General features: G+C 33.3%; 1 protein-coding gene, 1 non-coding gene and 1 pseudogene across 2 annotated transcripts; 2 read left to right on the plus strand and 1 right to left on the minus strand.

The window, feature by feature from the left end:
- Positions 1-5218: 5218 nt before the first annotated feature.
- Positions 5219-5317, plus strand: LOC127088896 (uncharacterized; annotated as a pseudogene).
- Positions 5318-7288: 1971 nt separating this feature from the next.
- Positions 7289-13380, minus strand: LOC127085277 (uncharacterized). Its single transcript, XM_051025811.1, has 14 exons — positions 13146-13380; positions 11292-11403; positions 11068-11180; positions 10859-10981; positions 10428-10633; positions 10094-10169; positions 9436-9522; positions 9252-9332; positions 9137-9169; positions 8600-8653; positions 8462-8503; positions 8062-8140; positions 7910-7980; positions 7289-7809 (listed from the first exon to the last, which is right to left on the minus strand). Exons 1-14 carry the CDS (start codon positions 13314-13316, stop codon positions 7753-7755), a joined length of 1305 nt encoding a protein of 434 aa, XP_050881768.1. The 5' UTR covers positions 13317-13380; the 3' UTR covers positions 7289-7752.
- Positions 10716-10797, plus strand: TRNAS-GCU (transfer RNA serine (anticodon GCU)). The gene has a single exon. It is a non-coding gene; the product is annotated as a tRNA-Ser (tRNA).
- Positions 13381-20061: the final 6681 nt, after the last annotated feature.

Here is a 20061-nt window from a genome sequence, read left to right on the forward strand (position 1 = left end):
TTAAGAGAAATGACTCGCGCGGATGTCGCATCCACTGCATACGTATCTCATCTGAATATGAGAATCAGAGTCTTCGTAGCTCGGCTGACCTATGGGTTGGGGGATGTGTGCTCGCTAAGACATCGCGTCTTATGCCTACGTATCTCATCTGGAATGAGAATCAGAGCAAGCCGTAGTTCGGCTAACTGCGGGGTTGTGGATTGGGTTTTGGACGAACGACGTCACTACGCAATCTACCGGATGCTCGACCTTTGGAGACTTACTCACCTGTAGTAGAAGGAGTAAACGTGTGTTATGGAGAAGAAAAATCAATGAAGGGTTTGTTTGCATTGTAGGAACGCGCATGCAAAAGGGTAATGAGGATAAGACCTCATAGCTCTTAACCCCGGACAAAGGAACCTGCATAAAGTAAACACAAAAACATTGCCTCCTATCGAGGTCTTCCAGCTAGGAAAGCAGTAAAATGCGGGAAAAATGTAAAAATACCACGCGGTTAAAGATCCGAAGTAACAGTAATTAGAGGAATGGGAAACCCTGAGATCCTTCCAAGCTAACATCATCAAAGAAAGTGAGTCAGTACAGGTAATCGGAATGAACCTCCAGGGGTTATCCCACAAATAAAGTGGGAAACCACGCAAGTTATCCCTGCAAAAGTCATGTGCCTTCACAAAAACTCAACAAAAGGGTTAGTGAAACAAGATAGGGTAACCAAGAGTTGCCCCTAAATCAAAATGTAACCACATGAATAATTCCATCAAAATTCACAAAAAGCTCACAAAAAGCAACCAAGGGTAGGAGGCCTAAACCTCTTGTCAAACACATGCATCAAAAGGGTATCAAATTCACCCATAATACCTCATACATTTAGAGCATTCAAATTAAAGGCATAAAGATGATGGATATAGGGCAAACCTGATTGGAGAGCTTGATTGAAATTGAGTTGCACCCGTGAGGTTTACAAAACAATCTTTAGGGTTTATGTGAGGCAGAAGTGATTCTGTGCAGTTGAGTTCCCTTCAGGGTTTGGAGGCTGCTCTGAACTTTGTTAGTTCTTCTCTCACTATCTTTTTCCTCAGGGTTTTGTTCCAAGGAAACCTCAGAGTATTTTGCTTCTCCTCCTTTTTCTCAAGTGAAGCCTTGGTATTTATAGACTGAATTCCATGGCTTTGTGGGCTCAAATGAGAGAGACCCAAGTCCAAAATTTTTTTGTTATATTTTATTTATTTATTTAATTAATTTTTAACTTCTTTTTTTTTTTTCGTTTTTTTTTTCCAGGAAAAATGAAGGGTAAATTTTGGGGTATTACACCAAGGTGAGATTTTGAATTGGGCTGAACTCACAAACAAAACTGAGGTTTTGACTAGGTTGACCACAAACCACTGAGATTTTAAATTGGGATTACCCTGAACCGAAGAAAGCTTTTGACCGAGATGAGCTTACTAAGCGAACTTGGGTACTTTCCACCGTCCATTTAAGCTTAAAATATCCACTACCTAATGAGCGCATGGGCATAATCAAAGGAGATCAGAAAATCACCTAAGTAGTTTGAAAGTAGCGAGGGACCCCTCACTCAGGTTGTCATCCCTCACCTTGAAATGGATGACACGGATACAACAATCTAGAACCCAAGATTGGGGGACATAAATGGAAAGGCTTACCCCAGCCAAGGATTTGAAAGAGGTCTTGATTGGGCCATTGCATCACCAAGTCATTAAGTTGGGCACCTCGTTATTCGAATCTGAAGAGGAAGATTTGATCGCCCTACTAAGGAAGAATATTGACCTGTTCTCCTGAGTACCCTCAAATATGCTCAACATAGATACCAAAGTATTGTTTCATCGCCTTGCCATAGACGCTTCAATTAAGCCAATATCTAAAAAAAACATAAATTTTCAAAAGAAAAGAGACCAACCATAGACGAAGAAGTTCATAAGCTAACAAATGTCAGCTTCATAACAGAGATCAAATACGCTTTGTGGTTGGCTAATATGGTTTTTGTAAGGAAGGCGTTGAACAAGTAGCAAATATGTGTTGATTTCCTCAACCTCAACGTCACATGTCCCAAAGATCTGTATCACCTCCCTACAAGACGTTAAATTTCTTGGAAGCCTATTTTGGGTACAAATAGATTAAAATGGATCCAATAAAAGAAAATAAGAAGACATTCATGTCCAACCATGGTAATTATTACTACAACATCATACCTTTTGAGCTCAAGAATATCGGCGCGACCTATCAAAGGCTCATGGACGCGATGTTCTCCAAGCAAATAGGACACAACTTGGAGGCTTATATTGATGACAAGATTGTAAATATGTCAGAATGGGAATCCATGGTGAAGACATAAAGGATATCCTAGTGTTAGTCAAAAGTTACAACATGCGACTAAATCCGGTCAAGTTTTCATTTAGCATACAAACATGAAAGTTCTTAGGCTTCATGCTCACAACAATGGGAATAAAGGCGCACCCAGACAAATTTTATGCCATCATAAACATGACGAGATGCTCTAATGTCGAGGAGGTTAAGTTGTTATTCAAACGCTTAACCACCCTCTCACGTTTCCTTTCCCACACCGAATAAAAATGAGAGGTTTGTATTGATGGATGGGCGAATGCGAAATGGAGTTCTCAAAGTTGAAGGCATTATTAATGTCCCACCCATTCTGACACGATTGGTAGTAGGTTTTCCATTATATCTCTACTTATTTGTTACTGATCAAGCGTTAAGCTAAATACTGGTCTAGAAAATAGGTAAAGTAGAGTGATCTGTCTATTTCGTGAGCAAAGTGTTATGGGGCGTTGGAGCTCGTTATCAAAAGATAGAAAGGCTCACATTGGAGGTGGTGGTGAATGCAAGAAAGCTTAAACTTTATTTCCAAGGACACTGGGTATTGATAAAAATAAATTATCATGTATGCTAAGTCATCAAGAACCCAGGCCTTGCCAAAAGGATGGTATATTGGGTAGTTGAATTATCTGAATATGACATCTAGTATATTCCCAAAGGAAGCATCAAGTTGCAGGTCTTGGCAGATTTCAAGTCGTAAGTCCTGGCAAATTTTCTGACGGAGTTCACCATGCATATTGGCAAGGAGCCCCCCCCCCCTGCTTGGATCCTTTCAGTGGATGGATCCCTAACAACAAAGGGAGCATCGATGGGATAGTGCTAGAAGGACAAGATGATTTATTTATCGAGCATTCATTAAATTTTGAATTTAAAGCTTGTAACAATCAAGCTTAATATGAAGCCCTCATTATCGACATGACCCTCGCATTAGAAGTGTGTGTGTGATACCTCTATGAGTCAAGAGCAACTCTTAACTCGTGGTGAATCAAGTATCTAGAGAGTACCAAGAGAAGGATACCTAGCTCATCAGATACTTAAGAACGGTACGTGACTTATTCAACTACTTCAAAATTTTGAGATAGAGCATGTGACTAGGGAGCATAACTTCAGGGCAGACCTACTCTCCAAGCTTGCTAGTTTGAATAAAGTGAGGTTCGACTGCATTGTAATACATGAAACATTAACCATCCCTAGCATAGAGGTTGGGAAGGCAAATACTATTGATGTCGCACTAAATGATGGCTGGACGACGCCCTTAATACACTATCTGAAATAAGGAGAGCTGTCGCGAGACGAGTTAGAAGTAAAGAAAATTCCGTAAGCGTGCATAAAAATACGTCTTTATATCGGGAAAGCTTTACAAAATGGGAAGAGTCACTCCCATTCTAACATGTCTGAAGGAACATGAGATCGCCTTAGTCTTGGCCGAAGTTCATCAGGTGGCTTGCGACAGTCATATTGGCGGGAAAGCTTTGACCCACAAACTGTTAAGATAAAGTTACTATTGACCCTAAATAATGAGAGGCAACATAACTTTTTTCTAGAAATGTGACAAATCCTATTGACACACTAATCTACACCATACGCAAGCTGGACTCCTCCACCTTGTATCAATAACCTGGCCGTTTTATCAGTGGGGCATTAACATTATAGGGCCCTTTCCTATAGCTCTTAGCCAACTAAAGTTCTTGATCATAGGAGTAGACTACTTCACGAAGTAGAAAGAAGAAAAGTTTGTGTCGAAAATAACAACAAGAGATTTTTTCGCTTTTAATGGCAAAAGATAATGTGTGGGTTAGGTTTACCAGAAATTATTGTCTCAAACAATGAAAATTGGTCGCTGGTGCTGATGCATTCGATATCTACAAAGTTATGGGGGTACAAACCAATTTTGCATTCGTCGTTCATCGTAGGTGAACTGAAAAGCAGAGTCGACTAATAAGGTAATATTGAAAGGGATTAGTGGTTTATATGGCGGAAGAGGAACATATGATTCCTCTTTCTCTTCATCCATAACCTCAGTTGTAGGTTAGATTGGTTCACTCTCCCTACTTTTTCCCTTATCTTTCTCACTAATGTAATCTAGTTGTTTTCACATCCTCAAAGTGACAACATTCAAATGCTTTTTCGGGTTTGGTTCGGGCGAACCCGAAAATGTTCCGAGAGGAGCACATAATGCTTGTTATTGTGTCACTTTAGAAGTCCGAGTCTCTAACATTCTATTGTGTATGAATATTGAATAAAATTTAGAAGATAATTCTCTAAGGATTTCGTTCAAATGATAATTATGATATTTGAATTTGTTATCATATTTAGTTTTGACGATCAAAATATGTTCCATCATGATTTCAAGGCTGGTCTTTATGGGAGGTCCGACTGCTTGTTGGAGAGAGTTTTTTTTGTAGGAAAAATTAGGCGGCTTCTCCATCCAAGATTATAGGTGTTAGTATAAGAATTTCCTCTCTAGGAGATGTTAATATAATTAACATTGTCTTGGCTAGTCCCTCCAACTCACATAATCTGGAAATCACTACTAGTATTGTCAATGATTCCACAAATTTCATATGATGGAGCAGCATGAGTTACAAATCTTACACTCATTTTATCAAATTTCTGGAATAATGCATCAACTTTAGCATTAAGGTGGTGTAAGAAGTCTACCTCATATTTACCCCCCATTTGAGGTGCTCACTCGGTGGAGTTACGATCGCTTCACCATTGATAATGGTTCTGTGCCATATCCTCTATGAGAGTATATACTTCGTCTATATTTTTATTCATGAGTGCTTCATTCACATATGTGTTAACTGTCTTCTTCGTGGTATACAAAAGATCACTATAAAAGTTGTGAATTATTAACCACTTTTCAAGTCCATGATAGGGACATAACCTCAACATTTCCTTAAATCGCACCCATGCTTCATAGAGCGATTTCTCATCCTTTTGAATAAATTTGGTAATTGGGTTTCAAATTTAGGTTGTTTTACTCCTTGGAAAATATCTAGCTAGGAAAGAAATTTTTAACATATCCCATGTCGTAATGGAAGATGGTATGAAGTGTAGTCATGCTTTAGTTGTGTCCCTTAACGAGAAAGGCAAGAGTCTTAGTCGGATTGCATCACTGTCACTCAATTCAGTTTCAGAGTGTCATAATATTAGATAAAAATGAATCGATGCATGTTCGGATCATCTGTTGGTGAACCCAATGTTTTAAAAATCGGACCGAACCGTCTGATTCAACTGATTGGATCGGGAACCAAAGACGAATCTGGTTGGATTAACCTTTCAAAACCGCTAGTGGGTCAAAACCGGAAAAATCGGATTGAACAGTCTAAAACCATTCAAACCAAAGAACCGAAGTCGATTTTGTAAAACCGTCTGATTAAAAAAATGCATCAAATTGACCTTTTTAAAAAAAAAAAATTAAGTTTTGTCACTTTGTTATAGTTTTTCTTCAATCACACTTCATCATCATCATGTCGTCTCTTTTGAACATAGTCACACGGTCCAACTCAATATTGTTTGTCATTCAAGTCAATATTGTTTGTTGTTATCAATTATGAATTGTTTATCGTAGTTCAATTCAAATTCAATTTTTGTTGTTTAATTAAGTATATTCTATTGTTTATTTTTGATATTACATCTTATTTAATTTAGGTATTTTTGATTTTTTGAATTTTATTTTAGTTATTATATTTTATTATTTTAATTTTGTTTTGAATTAGTTTAACTTATTTTATTGTAATTCTTTAATTTGTACGAATTATTCTTAAATGAAAATTGAAATGAAATGTACAACTATATTATGTTTTTATATGAATTATCGATATTGTTGTATTAAGTTTGTAATGAATTTTTAAAATATTTATTTTATTAAATTGTGAATATATAATTATGTAATATTTATAAATTTTAGTTTAATATTATTAATTTATTTAATACATAGTTCGACAGTAGGTTTAACCAATTAAATGTTAAAGCGGAAGTTTCATCGGTTCAATCTCGAATCCGATTTTTAAAACATTGACCCAAAAAATGATTTTGTTGTAACATAGACAACAAGGGTGGTTTGTGTTAAAAATTATTTATCTATCACAATATTGGGATGAGGTTCTGTATAATTTGGGGACGCATAGTCCTTTAGTGTGCAATTAGCAGCCATTACTTTGTTATTGATGTCTATGTTTCCTATGCAAATATCATTTGATATCAGGAATTAGTTGAACGAGGTCCCTTAATAGTGTAAATTCTTCACATTCAACCAAAAATGAGAAAACAGTAACAGAAAAAGTAAATAACAAAAAGTTATTCTAGACTAATCAATGAAAATGAAATATAATCAATATCAATTATAATCCTCAACGCCAAAAAATTGTTGTATATCCACAAGTGCACTGTATAATTGTATAGTCAAATATATAATCGTTTCTTCAAGAACTATATTTGCTTATTAATTTTCAAATGGTGATTAACTAAAGCAATGTTTTGATTGATTTGAAATATTTTAATTGATCAAAATTATGATAAGAGAACAACATCCGCAAAGAAAAAATAGGATTTTAAAAACCATCATGGTGATGACAATAGAAAGCATCTCCAAGTGTTTATTATATTTACATACAAATACTTTTGTACTATAATTAGGAAAAAGAAAATAGTTTTATTGTTGACTTTATGATTTATAAATGCGGATCTCAAAATAGAAGATCCTTCCTCATTCTTAACAAGATGACTTTATTTTCAATAAAAAAATAACTGTTGACTTTATTTATGCCGTTTTTTTGGTTTGATTTTTATGAAGCATTGGATCCAAAGAAAAATTTCGATTTCTGAAACACATGTTATCTTAAGAATTTGGGATTGAATTTCTTTTTTATTTAAAGTCAAACAATAAAACTCCCATGCAGTAAATATTTAGAAATTAATAACTAGAAGAGTTAAAAGTAAACTTTATTTTATAAATAGGACCAGAGGTGGGAGTACCAATTATAACAATTTCAATAATATGATGAGACCTACAAAGAGACACAGTGCATGTTTTGTATCACACAGAGTTATAACAATTCTGCCAAACTCACAGTGAATGTTTGTATACATGTACTTTGCACATTCACACTTGATAGCTGTTTCCAAATTGTTAAGAAACAGCACAATATGAATGACAGCAAAAATCAAAATATATCTATGACTAAAGTACAAACAAACATGATTTCTACTAGTATAAACTTAGAAAAGCTAATCAAATATCTATTTCAAGGAGTGTGCTTATTCAACATCTTGCTTTATATGCTTATTCAATAATATCTTGCCTTCCTTGTCAAAAGCACAGCTGAAGACAAAGCTCCTATAGATAAATAAGTATACCACTTTGTTTTAAATCCGCGGCCGGTCGATTATGTCCATCTAACTCAAAATGGGAGGAACCACTCTAAGCATCATACTCTGAACAAAAGATATCATCTGCAAACAAAAGTTGATCGTATGAATTTGCCATGCAAAAATTATTTAACATGAATGCTTTGCAAATGTGGATACTATTTTGATTCAAGTAAGTTCTTACCGAAGCAATTCCAATACACATTATACTGAAGCCAGGAAAATTAAAAGGGGCCTTTTCAGATAGAAAGAGAGCTGAAAAGTGAGAATAAGTGTTTGTTAATAACTTTTAGTGATAATATGAACCTTAATGGGACATAATGACTTTGCACTCACCTGTTAATGGAGAGAAAGCCAAGGGAGAAACAATATGTGCAATTGAACATATGCCTGAGATGCAACCTTGAGCCCTTCCCTGAAACAAGATAAGTGAGTAAAAATTGAACTGAATAGATTCTAAGCGGTTTAACAAGAAAAAAATAAATGAGATTCAAGTGCATTCTATCATGCGCAAAACTAAGCTACTTTTCATCCATTAGAAGTTGGCTAAAATTTTCATTATGTCTTCTTTTTAGTGTATTCTAAGGTGCCAAATGATTTTGATTTACATGCCAACACTAAGATCAGTTGAAAAAATCATACACATTGCTTAATTCAAACAGATCTACATTTTACTACTATTATTAAGGAAAATATTACTAGTGTAACTGTGTAAGTAGTACTATTAACATGATACCTGCTCATGGGGATCAACTTGTTTCGACACAATACTTCGTATCTACAAAAATGCAAAAGTAAATCAATCATTGATGGTCAAAGGGGAGTTCATTTAAAATGATAACAAAAAATATAGAAAATGAGAAAAGAAACTCACACATGGTTGTGAAAAAACAAATAATATTGAGAACATTGCAGCTGCATAGGGAACCTGTTAACATGGACACCTTAGTAGTTAATACAACATAAAAAGAGAATGTAGAAGCATAAAGGGATACTAGAATCATTCGTAGACAAAAAAACAAGGGTTTAAATATCGGTCACGATCGCGTAAAGGCTTTCGCAATTTTGGTCGCGGTGCGAATTAATCACAACATTTATAAATAATATTTTTTGTGATTTGTACTTTCATACTCTAATTGTGAAAATTTGGCGTCTAAATGGTGTGATAACGGTGTTTCCTGGCCAGGTGTTTCGTGGACATAACGGCGTTTTGTCTCGGTCATAATGGGTTTTGGTTTGTGATTTTTTACTCCGCATAAAAATGGCGAATAATGGTATCGGCACCGTCTGATACCGTATTTACGCGGCCTTTTTCGCAATAACGGGCCGTTTTTTAAACCTTGGAATTACTACGTGTTGTGCAATAGCAGAAAAAAACTTGGAATTAGCAATAGAGTAGCAAAAGACATACCCAAGTGGACCATGCTATGCTGTAAATGAACATCTGCATTCAATTTGATAAACTAATTTAGAATTTTATAAATGTGTATTTTTTTTTATAATTTAACAAAAGGCAAAATGCTTACATGTACACAGTGAAAAAACAGTCCAATCGAAAGAAGCCTTGCCTCACCCAAAGTAGGAGCAAAAATAGGCATAAGAAAAAGCTGTGATCATCAATGTTCAATATTAATATTTACAGTAAACTTACAAAACCTGAAGATTAACAGGATAAAAGGAAAATTATCATTAAGTCATAGCAAAAGTCACCTGTGACACAGTCCCTGCAACACCGGAAATGATCATTAAGTCAGCAAAGTGATTCTTATCAAAATGAAACCGCGCCTTCAAGTAATACTGCACACGAAGAATAAAGTGTTATTACAGACTAAATTTGAATTACTCGTTCGAATTATAATGTATATAAAAAAACAGTTTGATCATGAACTTGTAAGAGAGTAAGTACAGTAACACGTTTTAGAAAGACATGGTCCATGGATACTCCACAATAAGAAAGTTAGTAGCAGTAAGAGATTGAACAATGGGAAACTGATAGTTAAAGAGATTCAAAAGCTTATAGCATAGTAAAGCTGTTAACAACCAAGAGAGGTATAAATTATATTGGTTGAAGAAAAAATGGTTTCGGGCGTGGTTGACGATGTAAATATCACATGCTTGGATATTGAAGAAATTGGTTAGAACAGGGAAGCTGTATATCATCATTAAGTCATGATAAATTCTATGGAGCACTCACACAAACACCGAACACGACACTGATACTGACACGTTAACACTGATAATAATTTGAATAACCATTTAGCAACACTAAAGGCCAAAAATCAAAATAAATCAAGCTAAAAAATACAATAAATGTTGAACATGTTACAAAAATTAAAGAAGTAGAAAAAGGGAGAAAATAAGAAAATACCATCATTGAACCATGAAGTCCAACATCAGCAAGGTTGCTGAAGAATGCAACAATCGCTGCTTGTGTGATAGTGTTGCTGCAAATTAAACACACATTCATAAAAATGTACTAATTATTCTTCAAACATTAAATCAACAATTCTTAATATTCAAATAACAACACAATTTAGTGACAAACTAACTAAAATTATAATTCAAAAACTCATAATTTAACAGTAAATTCAATTATTTCTTCAATAACTTTTCCAATTTAGGGTTTCACAAGCAAATAAAACCTAGTTCTGAAAAACAAATTGAAAAGCCTAGGAATGAAAATTGCAATTTGCAACACATACCTACTATTGAGGAAGGAGGTTAAATCCTGCAAAGAGCGCAATGCTTTCAACAACGGAACATTGGCTTTGGATTTTCCATTGATTTTAGCAATGGAGGGTTTTCCATGCGAAATGATAGGGGCATAAAGGTCATTGTGATCTATAACTGAATCCCGAAGGAAAATTTGCATGTAAACTGCTCCAAGCACCGCAACAAAAGTAGAAACCTTATAATCCAAAAGAAAAGCACAATTAATAAATAATAATAATTAAGTAAAATAATTATTAAAATTAATAAATAACATCAACGTCGCTTTGGCCGAGTGGTTAAGGCGTGTGCCTGCTAAGTACATGGGGTTTCCCCGCGAGAGTTCGAATCTCTCAGGCGACGTTTCTTTTTTTTTTATTTAATTTTTTTAAAATTTCAAAAAAAATAATTATTTATCATGCACCTGAAAACTTTGAGCAGCAGATAAAAAACGAGCTGCGAGGGTCCCACATACGAAGGCAGATGAACCTATTCCTGAAAGAATTCCAAACGCACTGCTTCGTCTACTTTCCGGAACATTATCTGCCTAAATTAATTAATTGGAATTTAATACTTAATTATTAATATTAATTTTGTTTAAAAAGAAAGAAAATGTGGTTGGATTAAACTTACTACGTAAGCTAGAGCGAGACAAGGGATACATCCATCACAAATCATGTTAATTATGATCTTAAACACGTAGTAAATGTAGAAGAATGTTTTGGTTCTACTATAAGCTAATATGCCTGTGAAATACATACCAGTGATTAATTAGAAAAGATTAAACCATTTGATAATGAGTATTAAGGGTACTAATAATTTGTGTAATGCAATATTTGATTAAATTTGAAGTGTACCTAAGGGAATAATCATGAGGATCATTGGAAGTGTGAGAATAGCCTTTCTTCCATATTTATCTGAGAGACTACCCAAGATTGGCATCATCACAAGAGTTCCCACTCCTATCATCTGCACATAAAAAAAATTAATAAAAAAAATTGTACGTTGTTTTTCAATATTAATGAATTATTTTTTTTTATTTTTTGATTTAATTATTACTAATTTTTAATGTCATACAATTTATTTTAATATATTTTTATGATTTGACAATATATTATTTATTAGCACACTTTTTTGTCAAAATTTTTATCATAAAAAAGAAAGTGAATATTAAATAATATTTTGTTAACACTATTCTCATATGGAGTAGGAAGTTTATGTTGATGTACTCTTTTGTCTCATCTCTGTAAACTTTTTTTTTCTTCTTGTTGGTTAGTAGAAGGAAGACTCTTTAGTCTATTCATTCACGATGGACATATGATAGTAAAAGAGTTAGTTTAAAATCAAAATAAAAGCACATACTAATAGGACAAGAGAATTGATAAAGTCAGAAAAAACCTCGAAATATCGTGAAAAAAACAAAGCAATGAATCACACTGAAAAGTCTATAACAGTGGGCCAGCAAAGTTAGTTTTAACTTTTAAGTTAAAGAAAAGAAAAATGGGAGCCAAATTATGAAGACTATGAAACCAAAAGGAAGGTTCTTTGGTTGAGTAGGGACAAGCTTTACCAAAACAAGCAAAGAGATGTATTAAATCAAACTTTCATTTTTCCCATCAATGAAAGCATCTTTTTAGCAACTTAAATCTATAAAAGAATCATTGGTACAATGAATTGGGAAACTTTTCTTAAAATTTTCATTTTTCCCATAATATTTATTATAAATATAATATATAAATATATATTTTAAATATAATATATTATTACTATGTTTATGAATTGCTCTTTCTTTGTGTTTAATAGTTCCGTTATGTACTAAATGTATAAACTTATTCCCCAAAAGTGCAAATATAAGATAAAATAAAGTAATAACTAAGTGTCACTTTCATGTGTTGTATTTGATAATATCAACATATAAAAAAATTAATAATATTATAGTATAATATTTAACATAAAAATTGAATAAAAATATAATAAGAAAATATAATTTTAACTATTAACAATTTCATTTTAAAAAGACAAAGTTTAATAAAATAAGAGAATTCTATGTGCTATTTTTGAGAATACAACACAAATATAAATATTAGTTTAATGATACTGGATTGTCAATATAAAAAAATATTACATAGATATTTAATCAAAATATTTTATATAATTAACTCATAATAATATTTTAAAAATAAAAATGTGATTGACGGAATACACGTCTCTTATTGATAGTGTAAATAAATTTTTTTTCCTAAATATTATGACTTATAGAATTTCTAATTACGTCGAACAAAAGAAATACAATTATCCATACATACATGTTAGCATTGTGGATTGCAAATTTATTCTAATCCCAATTTTAAGGTTCAAAATTTATATTTTCTCAAACTTGACTAATTGGTCCATATAGACTAATTCATTTTAATAGTATATGATAATCATTAGCAACTAATACTAAACGTGTATTTGACATTGTTTATTATGAAAGTAATCGATTCTCTTCCTCAAAAACTTAAAAACAATGGTTTTCTTTCAAAATAAATATATAGATGAAATATCAAACATCTCCAACTCAGGGTCATTTATCTATTCTATAGATGAATTTATTGGTAAGTATTACATCAAACACTTTAAAATAATAATTAGTATTACCATTAACAATAATAACCTTCATTCTCCAATTAAGCATAAATGAATGAAAAAGATAAAGATATAGTCTATACCGCTTGTTGAAAACCAGTGAGGTAGATTGCAAGTGAGCATTCATCTTGTCCGGGACAAAGAGCAGCCATTGTGACATCGGTGATCGCCGGCACCACCATGAACATCGACAAGTTATGCAGAAAGACAGTCATGAAGAGATGGCTACACCCATACAAATTCAGTTTCTCCATTATTGTGTGTATCTTGCATGGAAAGCCACCACCCTCTCTATATATAATGCAATGCAAGATTCACTTAGAAGCGCCAATATATGTGAATGTGTGTGGGACCTAGATGTAGTGTACTCATGCTGTTGCTTCCCAAGTGTGCATGTAAATCTCTTACACAAGTTATTTGTTAATTCTAAATTAATAGAAGAGATGAGTAGCTTCTAAGATAAGATGGTACTAATACAAATAGACAAGGTTAATTAACTAATTAGCCATCTTCCATTTTTAATTTCAAATCTCAACTAGGGATATGACAATGTTTTTAGGGACAGATTTGTAATATTATGTAATTTTAAAATAATTTTTAAGAGTAAAATTACCAAATATAATTTCTTTTATTTTTTCCTTCAAAACTTTTTTTAAAATTTAATTTATAAAATATTTTTTAAAAATTAAAACTCATTAAAAAAAAACCTTAAATTATCCGCTTCTACTTTTCTTCAATATAAAATATAGCTGTGGTTTTCTAGCTTATGTCTCCTTTGTAAAAAGATTTGTTAGTTTTTCTTTATTATAAATATGATATTATTTTGTTTTGGTCAACCTCAAGTCTCTATTACTGCGCCTACGAAGTAATATTCGCTTGGAGTTCGAGAACCCTCACGAATTTCTCTTTTAAAAAAGGTGTACCATTGAGTTGAATAGTGTGAGTATTCTATATAAATTATCTATAATCTCGATTTTCAAGTAATGTTAGACTATTTTGTCCAACCCGTAACAAAATAGTTGCAATAATTTTCTTTTGAAAAAAATCACAAGCATTTCATGTGTGTTGAATCAAACCTTAACTTAAACATATTTTCTATTTGCTTTCTATGGTGTAGAAACTCATTATGAGGATTAGCCTAATAACATGAATTATAAAATATATGTCTAATTTTATTTTGATGTGTTGTGATATAATTCAAGTTAGCTAGTTACTTGGTTAGCAAGTTAGTTAGTTTGTTATGCTACCTACTTGGGTTACAAGTAACCTATTATATATAAATACATGTATAGTGTAATTCAGTTTTAACAATTTAATACAATCACGTTTCGTTCATTCTCTCTCTTCTCTCTCATTCATCCCTCACCCAAGTGTATTGACATTAACAAATTGGTATCTAGAGCTTCTGGTTTGTTTTCTTGATCATGAATTCAAGAATTGTACGTTGATTGTCGTGTTTTCGGGGATCGTGAATTGTATCTGCTGCAAAGATGAACAGTAGCAATGATATTCCCAATTCTCTTCAAATTCTTGATGAAATTTTTTGGATCCGATGGAGAAACCAGATGCAATCATTATTTGGTTTTTATGAAACTCTATAAGTGGTTACTAATGACATCCCTGAGCTTTCCCAAAATGCAAATGATACTCAAAGAGTTACTCACAAGGATGCAAAGAAGAAAGATTACAAGGTTGTGTTCCGTATTCAATCTGCATTAGATACAGTGAACTTTGATGTTTCTCATGTTGAATCGGCGAAGGAGGCATGCGATATTCTTGACAAGTATTATGAAGGTGGTGAGAAGGTTACAATTGCCAAATTGCAGACACTGCGAAGGCATTATAAGTTACTGTAGATGAGAGAAAATGAAGAGATTGCAGACTATGTGTCTAAGGTGAAGAATCTTATTCATCTCATGAAAGGTTGTAGTGAAGTCCTAACCGATAAGATGATAGTTTAGAAGGTAATGCATATATTTACCTCTCACTTTGATCAAGTTATTGTAGCCATTCAAGAATCCAACAATCTTGAAACCTTGAAAATGGAAGATTTGGTTGGTTCGTTGGAGGCACATGAGTTTAGGATTGTTGAGGGGAAAGGTGTTCAAGATTCCATACAAGCACTGTAGGCCCCAAAATGGAAAAATAATGGTGGTTCCAACAAGTTCAAGGGCAAAAGAAACAAGACTCATAGTAAAAAACCTTGGGTGAACCCTCAAAAGCATAAGGTTTATTACATGGCTTATGAGTCCTCAAAAAGAGGAGAAGGAACCTCATATCAGAAAGACAAATAGGAGAAGAAAAGGGTATAATGCTATAATCGTGAAAAGTGGAGTCACTTAGCTAAGAATTATTGGTACAAGAAAGACAAGGGAGCGACAAAAGGCAATGATTATGAAGGAGTAAACCTTACACGTCAAGATTAAGATGATTCTTATGGTATGGTGCTTATGATTGCAGTTCCAGATGAGTATGTCAACTCTAAGACCTAGTTCCTCGACACAGGCTGCTTGAATCACATGACTGGTCGAAGAGTGAGGTTAGCAAATTTTGACGAGTTAAAGAAGTGAAAGGCCAGGCTTGCAGATAATAGCTCATTGCAAGCAACAAAAGGTACTGGAAAGATAGTCATTCAAATGAGTAATTGAGCAAAAGCTTTGATCAAAGATGTACTCTATGTACCTAGCATAAAATGCAATCAGCTAAGTGTTGAACAACTGGTCAAAAAAGGTTCTTATTGGTTATGAAATATGGAGCCTTTAAATTGTTCGATACCCAAATAAGTTGGTCTTAAAATCTCCTATATCGAAGAATAGGACATTTAAGATCATGATCAGTTTGACCGAAGTACAATGCCTAAAAGTAATTGTCAACCACAAGCATAGTTAGATGTGGTATTTGAGGTTTGACCATTTGAATTTTAGATCACTCAATCAACTGATTACTCAAGATATGCTAATAGGTATACCAAGTCTTGTGATGCCCGACAAACTCTGTGAAGGTTTCTTAGTAGGGAAGCAATTCAGAAAGTCTTTCGTTTCGACTATGCCAATGAGATCCTTCTGCATACTAGAAGTAGTACATTCAGATGTATGTGGTCCATTTGAGGATCATACCATTTGTGGAAATATGAGGACAAGGTCGATGTCACTTTGTTCAAATAAATTGTAGGATCTCTGAGATATGGTGCTCGAGAAAGTAATATGTGGTGGCATTATCGTCATGTGAAGATGAGTATATAGCAGAAGCCAATAAATTGCATGAATGAGCCCCTCAAAAAATCCTAGATCATGACATTAGTTTATGTATCTAAGGGTTCTTGGAGCTGCATTGTAATGAGTCGTGGTTTATTTGATAAGGAATTGGATCAATTTTTGTATGGTGGCGAGGTAGAGCAATTGGCTAATCACGCGTCTATAAGAAGGTATATCATTGAAAACAAGATTGACTTCAAGGTATAATTTAATATATGAATCTACAAGAGTTATGACAAGTTTAGGACCAAAGAGACATGCATCTGATAGAAGATCTAAATAGTACTTTCTTTGACATAATAAAATGCCTTGCTTGGAATGAGACACTTTGAGGCCTATGAAATATTTGAGTTGGCCCAAGTTTTTAATTTTTAAATTATGGTGTAGTCTTAATTTGATCATGTCAAACTCATATAAGGATTTTCTGGAAATGACAATAGAGTGACATATGAGTTTTCTTGATGAACAAAAAATGTTTGGTATTAGCTGGAGTACAGTTGTGTGCAAGAGGAGTGATATAAAATTCTCATACCATTTTCTACTAGATTGCTAAAGGGTATACATAAATTTTTCTTAATTGGTTCGGTTTTGAAGAAGTGATGTTAAGTGGAACTGTCATATATACATATTTTGCAATTTTCAATGGAAAAAATCATTATTTACATCCAATTGATGGTTGAACTAGTTGTTCATTGAACTGGGGGCTATGAGTAATTTGATTGTGGTGAGTTTTGCAAGTGGTGAATATGTATCCAAATAGTCCAAACCTTCAATTTGATTCTAGCCTTTTTCAACTAATCAGACTTTGATTCTTTCCACAGAGCCATCAACATGAAATTTGATTTTGTATATCCATATGCAACCAATAGGTTTGTTGTAAGGTGGAAAAGCCATGATTTACCATGTACATGTTTAGTCAAGAGCTAAAAGTTCAGTTTGCATGGCTTGTTTCCAACATTCAAATTTGTTAGATTCAACAAATGTCTTTTGTTCAATTAAATTATAAAGGGACTTGAAATAGTGACTATGTGAACGGTTCAAGTTTGAATAAGACATGTAATGATATAAAGGATAATTCATACATGAGGAGGAGTTATTTGGAGTATCAATGAATTAATTACATGTCCAATCTTTGAGATATGGTGCGGGGTGCTTGACTCTAGTAGAATGTTGTGATGTTTGATTATAGTTAATGGATTCAAGTTATGAGGCTTGATATGTTAGTCATGTTTCAATTCACTGTTATAATTGGTTAAAGTTTCATGATTGATTTTAGATAATACAATGCTATACACGCTACTTTGGCCTTTTAGGTCTTGATAGTGTTGTTATGCTTTGTAGTTGTGCCCCAATTTGACCATTTAATTGTTTTTTCACCTCAGACACAAAGCTTACATCACATCATTTAGTCTTTTGAGTGCCGATATGACTTGATGATGTTGAATTACGTAGTTATGCTTATGGGTGCATTGTGATTTCATACTTCTTATAATTTTATCTGATTTAACTTTTCATAGTAAAATACTAAGAAATTTGTCAAATTAGGATGATTTCAACATTGTTTGGTCTTTTTCATGAGTATTCTAATTCTCTATTAAAACCTACAAAATGGAAACACATTAATAGTAAAAACTCTTTAAAATATAAGCATTAAGGGTTTTAAGAAAAGTTAAGAATTTACTTGCTTTGATGATAATTTCTAACTCGATTCTACTTACTAGAATACTTCTATGTTCTTGTTCAATTTCCAATTCCATTATCATACATTTGGACAGATAATTCAAAAATACTTAATTACTTCATATTATCTTCCAATATTTTCTCACGTTTAACCATTTCACTCAAATGAAAAATATTCACTCAATAAACATGTACATATCAATTTACCATAAGCTTGAAGAAAATTTAAAACAATCATGAAATCGTTATTACACACACGCATTTTTGAGGTCTTAACTTTGTAACATAGTTTGGGTTATGATATGATGAATTTAGGTTGAGTGGGCTAATCATAGGAGTTGACCACTATACTCCCTCATTCATGTTCCTTGGATATTTTCTTTTTCTTTTCCTCTTTAACTTTTTAGTAAAATTTCTTAAGCCTAGAGGCTTTTATTTATTGGTACCCATTTTTTATTTTTTTCACTTTTCTTTAGGTACCTATTGTAAGACCCCAATTTTGATCGTAAGATCCCTCATGTTATCTCATCATATGCATTGGCTTTCGGGATCACACCTTGGCATCCTCCTCACCCCTCATTCATTGGGTTTGCATTAGGAGAGATCACCAAACACATTTTATTGTATCATACTTTGTTTTTCTTTGTTTACTAACCAAAATACCCAAAATATGTCTATGTATAGTTTTGTTTCTTTTGTAGGTAGTGTGTGCATCCACCAATACCTCATCAAGCTCATATCTAGGGTTTGAGACCCTCAATGCAAGGAGATCAATCAAGATATGGTTCACATTGATTCTAGACACCATATATGGTCCCCATGTTCTTCAGTTATCATTTTGATCAAGAATTCATCAAGAATTTGAAACTTGTTTGCCTTGGAAGCCCTAATTCATATGGGTATCTTGTGTGACTTCCTCAGCAAGTTTCTTCAACATTTGATCAAATATTTCAAGGTATACTTCATTATACATCATATTATGCATATATGATCCTCCATGAGTCCAAGAGGTCAAGATAACTTCAAGTTTGCAAGTTGGTTCATGGTGGTTGACCAGAAAAAGTCAAATGGTCAAAACTTGGGTTCCCTAGAACCTATCTCCTACAAATTTTATCATATGAAAATGATTACAAGAGAAACATTACTCCTTATGACATTAAAAACAACTTTTATGTTAATGCCAAGAGCTAGATTTTCTTGGAAAGTCATTTTTTATGGTGAAATATTATAGGTCATTTTGTTTGAACCCTAGTTAGGAGGTCAACTTCTAAGGACCATAAATTGCTAAATATTTATGAGATGAAGGCCATCCAAGTTTCATGATCAATTTCAAGATGTCTTATATAACTTTTATTCTTTGAGAAACTTCAAATTCAACTTGCAAGGGCATGTTCCAAGAGGAAACATTATAGGTCATTTTGGGCCATTACCATTGAACAAACAATTTTTCTCAACTTCTAAAATGCATAACTCCTTCATGCCAAATCCAAATGGGATCAAATTTGTGACTTAATTGAAGAGGTTTGAAAGAGATACAACTTTTATGAAGGAACTTTTTCCATTTGAATCTCATAGCAAAAGTTATTTAAGGTGGAAGAAGTGAACATTTGACTTGGGACTTAGAAAAATTTCAATTACGTTTGATTTCCCAAACTTCCACCTCAAACTTCATCATGATCCAAGCTTCAAATGGAAAAGTGTTCAACATGAAAGTTGATCGCCTTGATCTCACCTTTCCAAAAAGTCCAAAATCACTTCATTTGGCCAAGGATTGAATGACTTGCGCATGGATTTTATTCAAGGTTCCATTTGGATGAATCTCATGATCACTTTTCAATTCCAATTGCATGACTTCATGACACACTTTCAGCATCACTCATGATCAACTTTGGACCTTTTGACATCACTTTATGGGCCTATCACACGCCTATGCATCCATGCAAGTGAGAATTGCTATTTTTGGAATTTTGATGGAAGTGTATGGAAATCAATTGCCTAGCCTTTAAATACATTGCCTCATGCTCAGAATTATGGACACCTTGCCCAAGCTTTGATCCTACAACCC

This window comes from Lathyrus oleraceus, chromosome 5 (assembly GCF_024323335.1).
Source record: "Lathyrus oleraceus cultivar Zhongwan6 chromosome 5, CAAS_Psat_ZW6_1.0, whole genome shotgun sequence".
Taxonomy (NCBI): domain Eukaryota; kingdom Viridiplantae; phylum Streptophyta; class Magnoliopsida; order Fabales; family Fabaceae; genus Lathyrus; species Lathyrus oleraceus.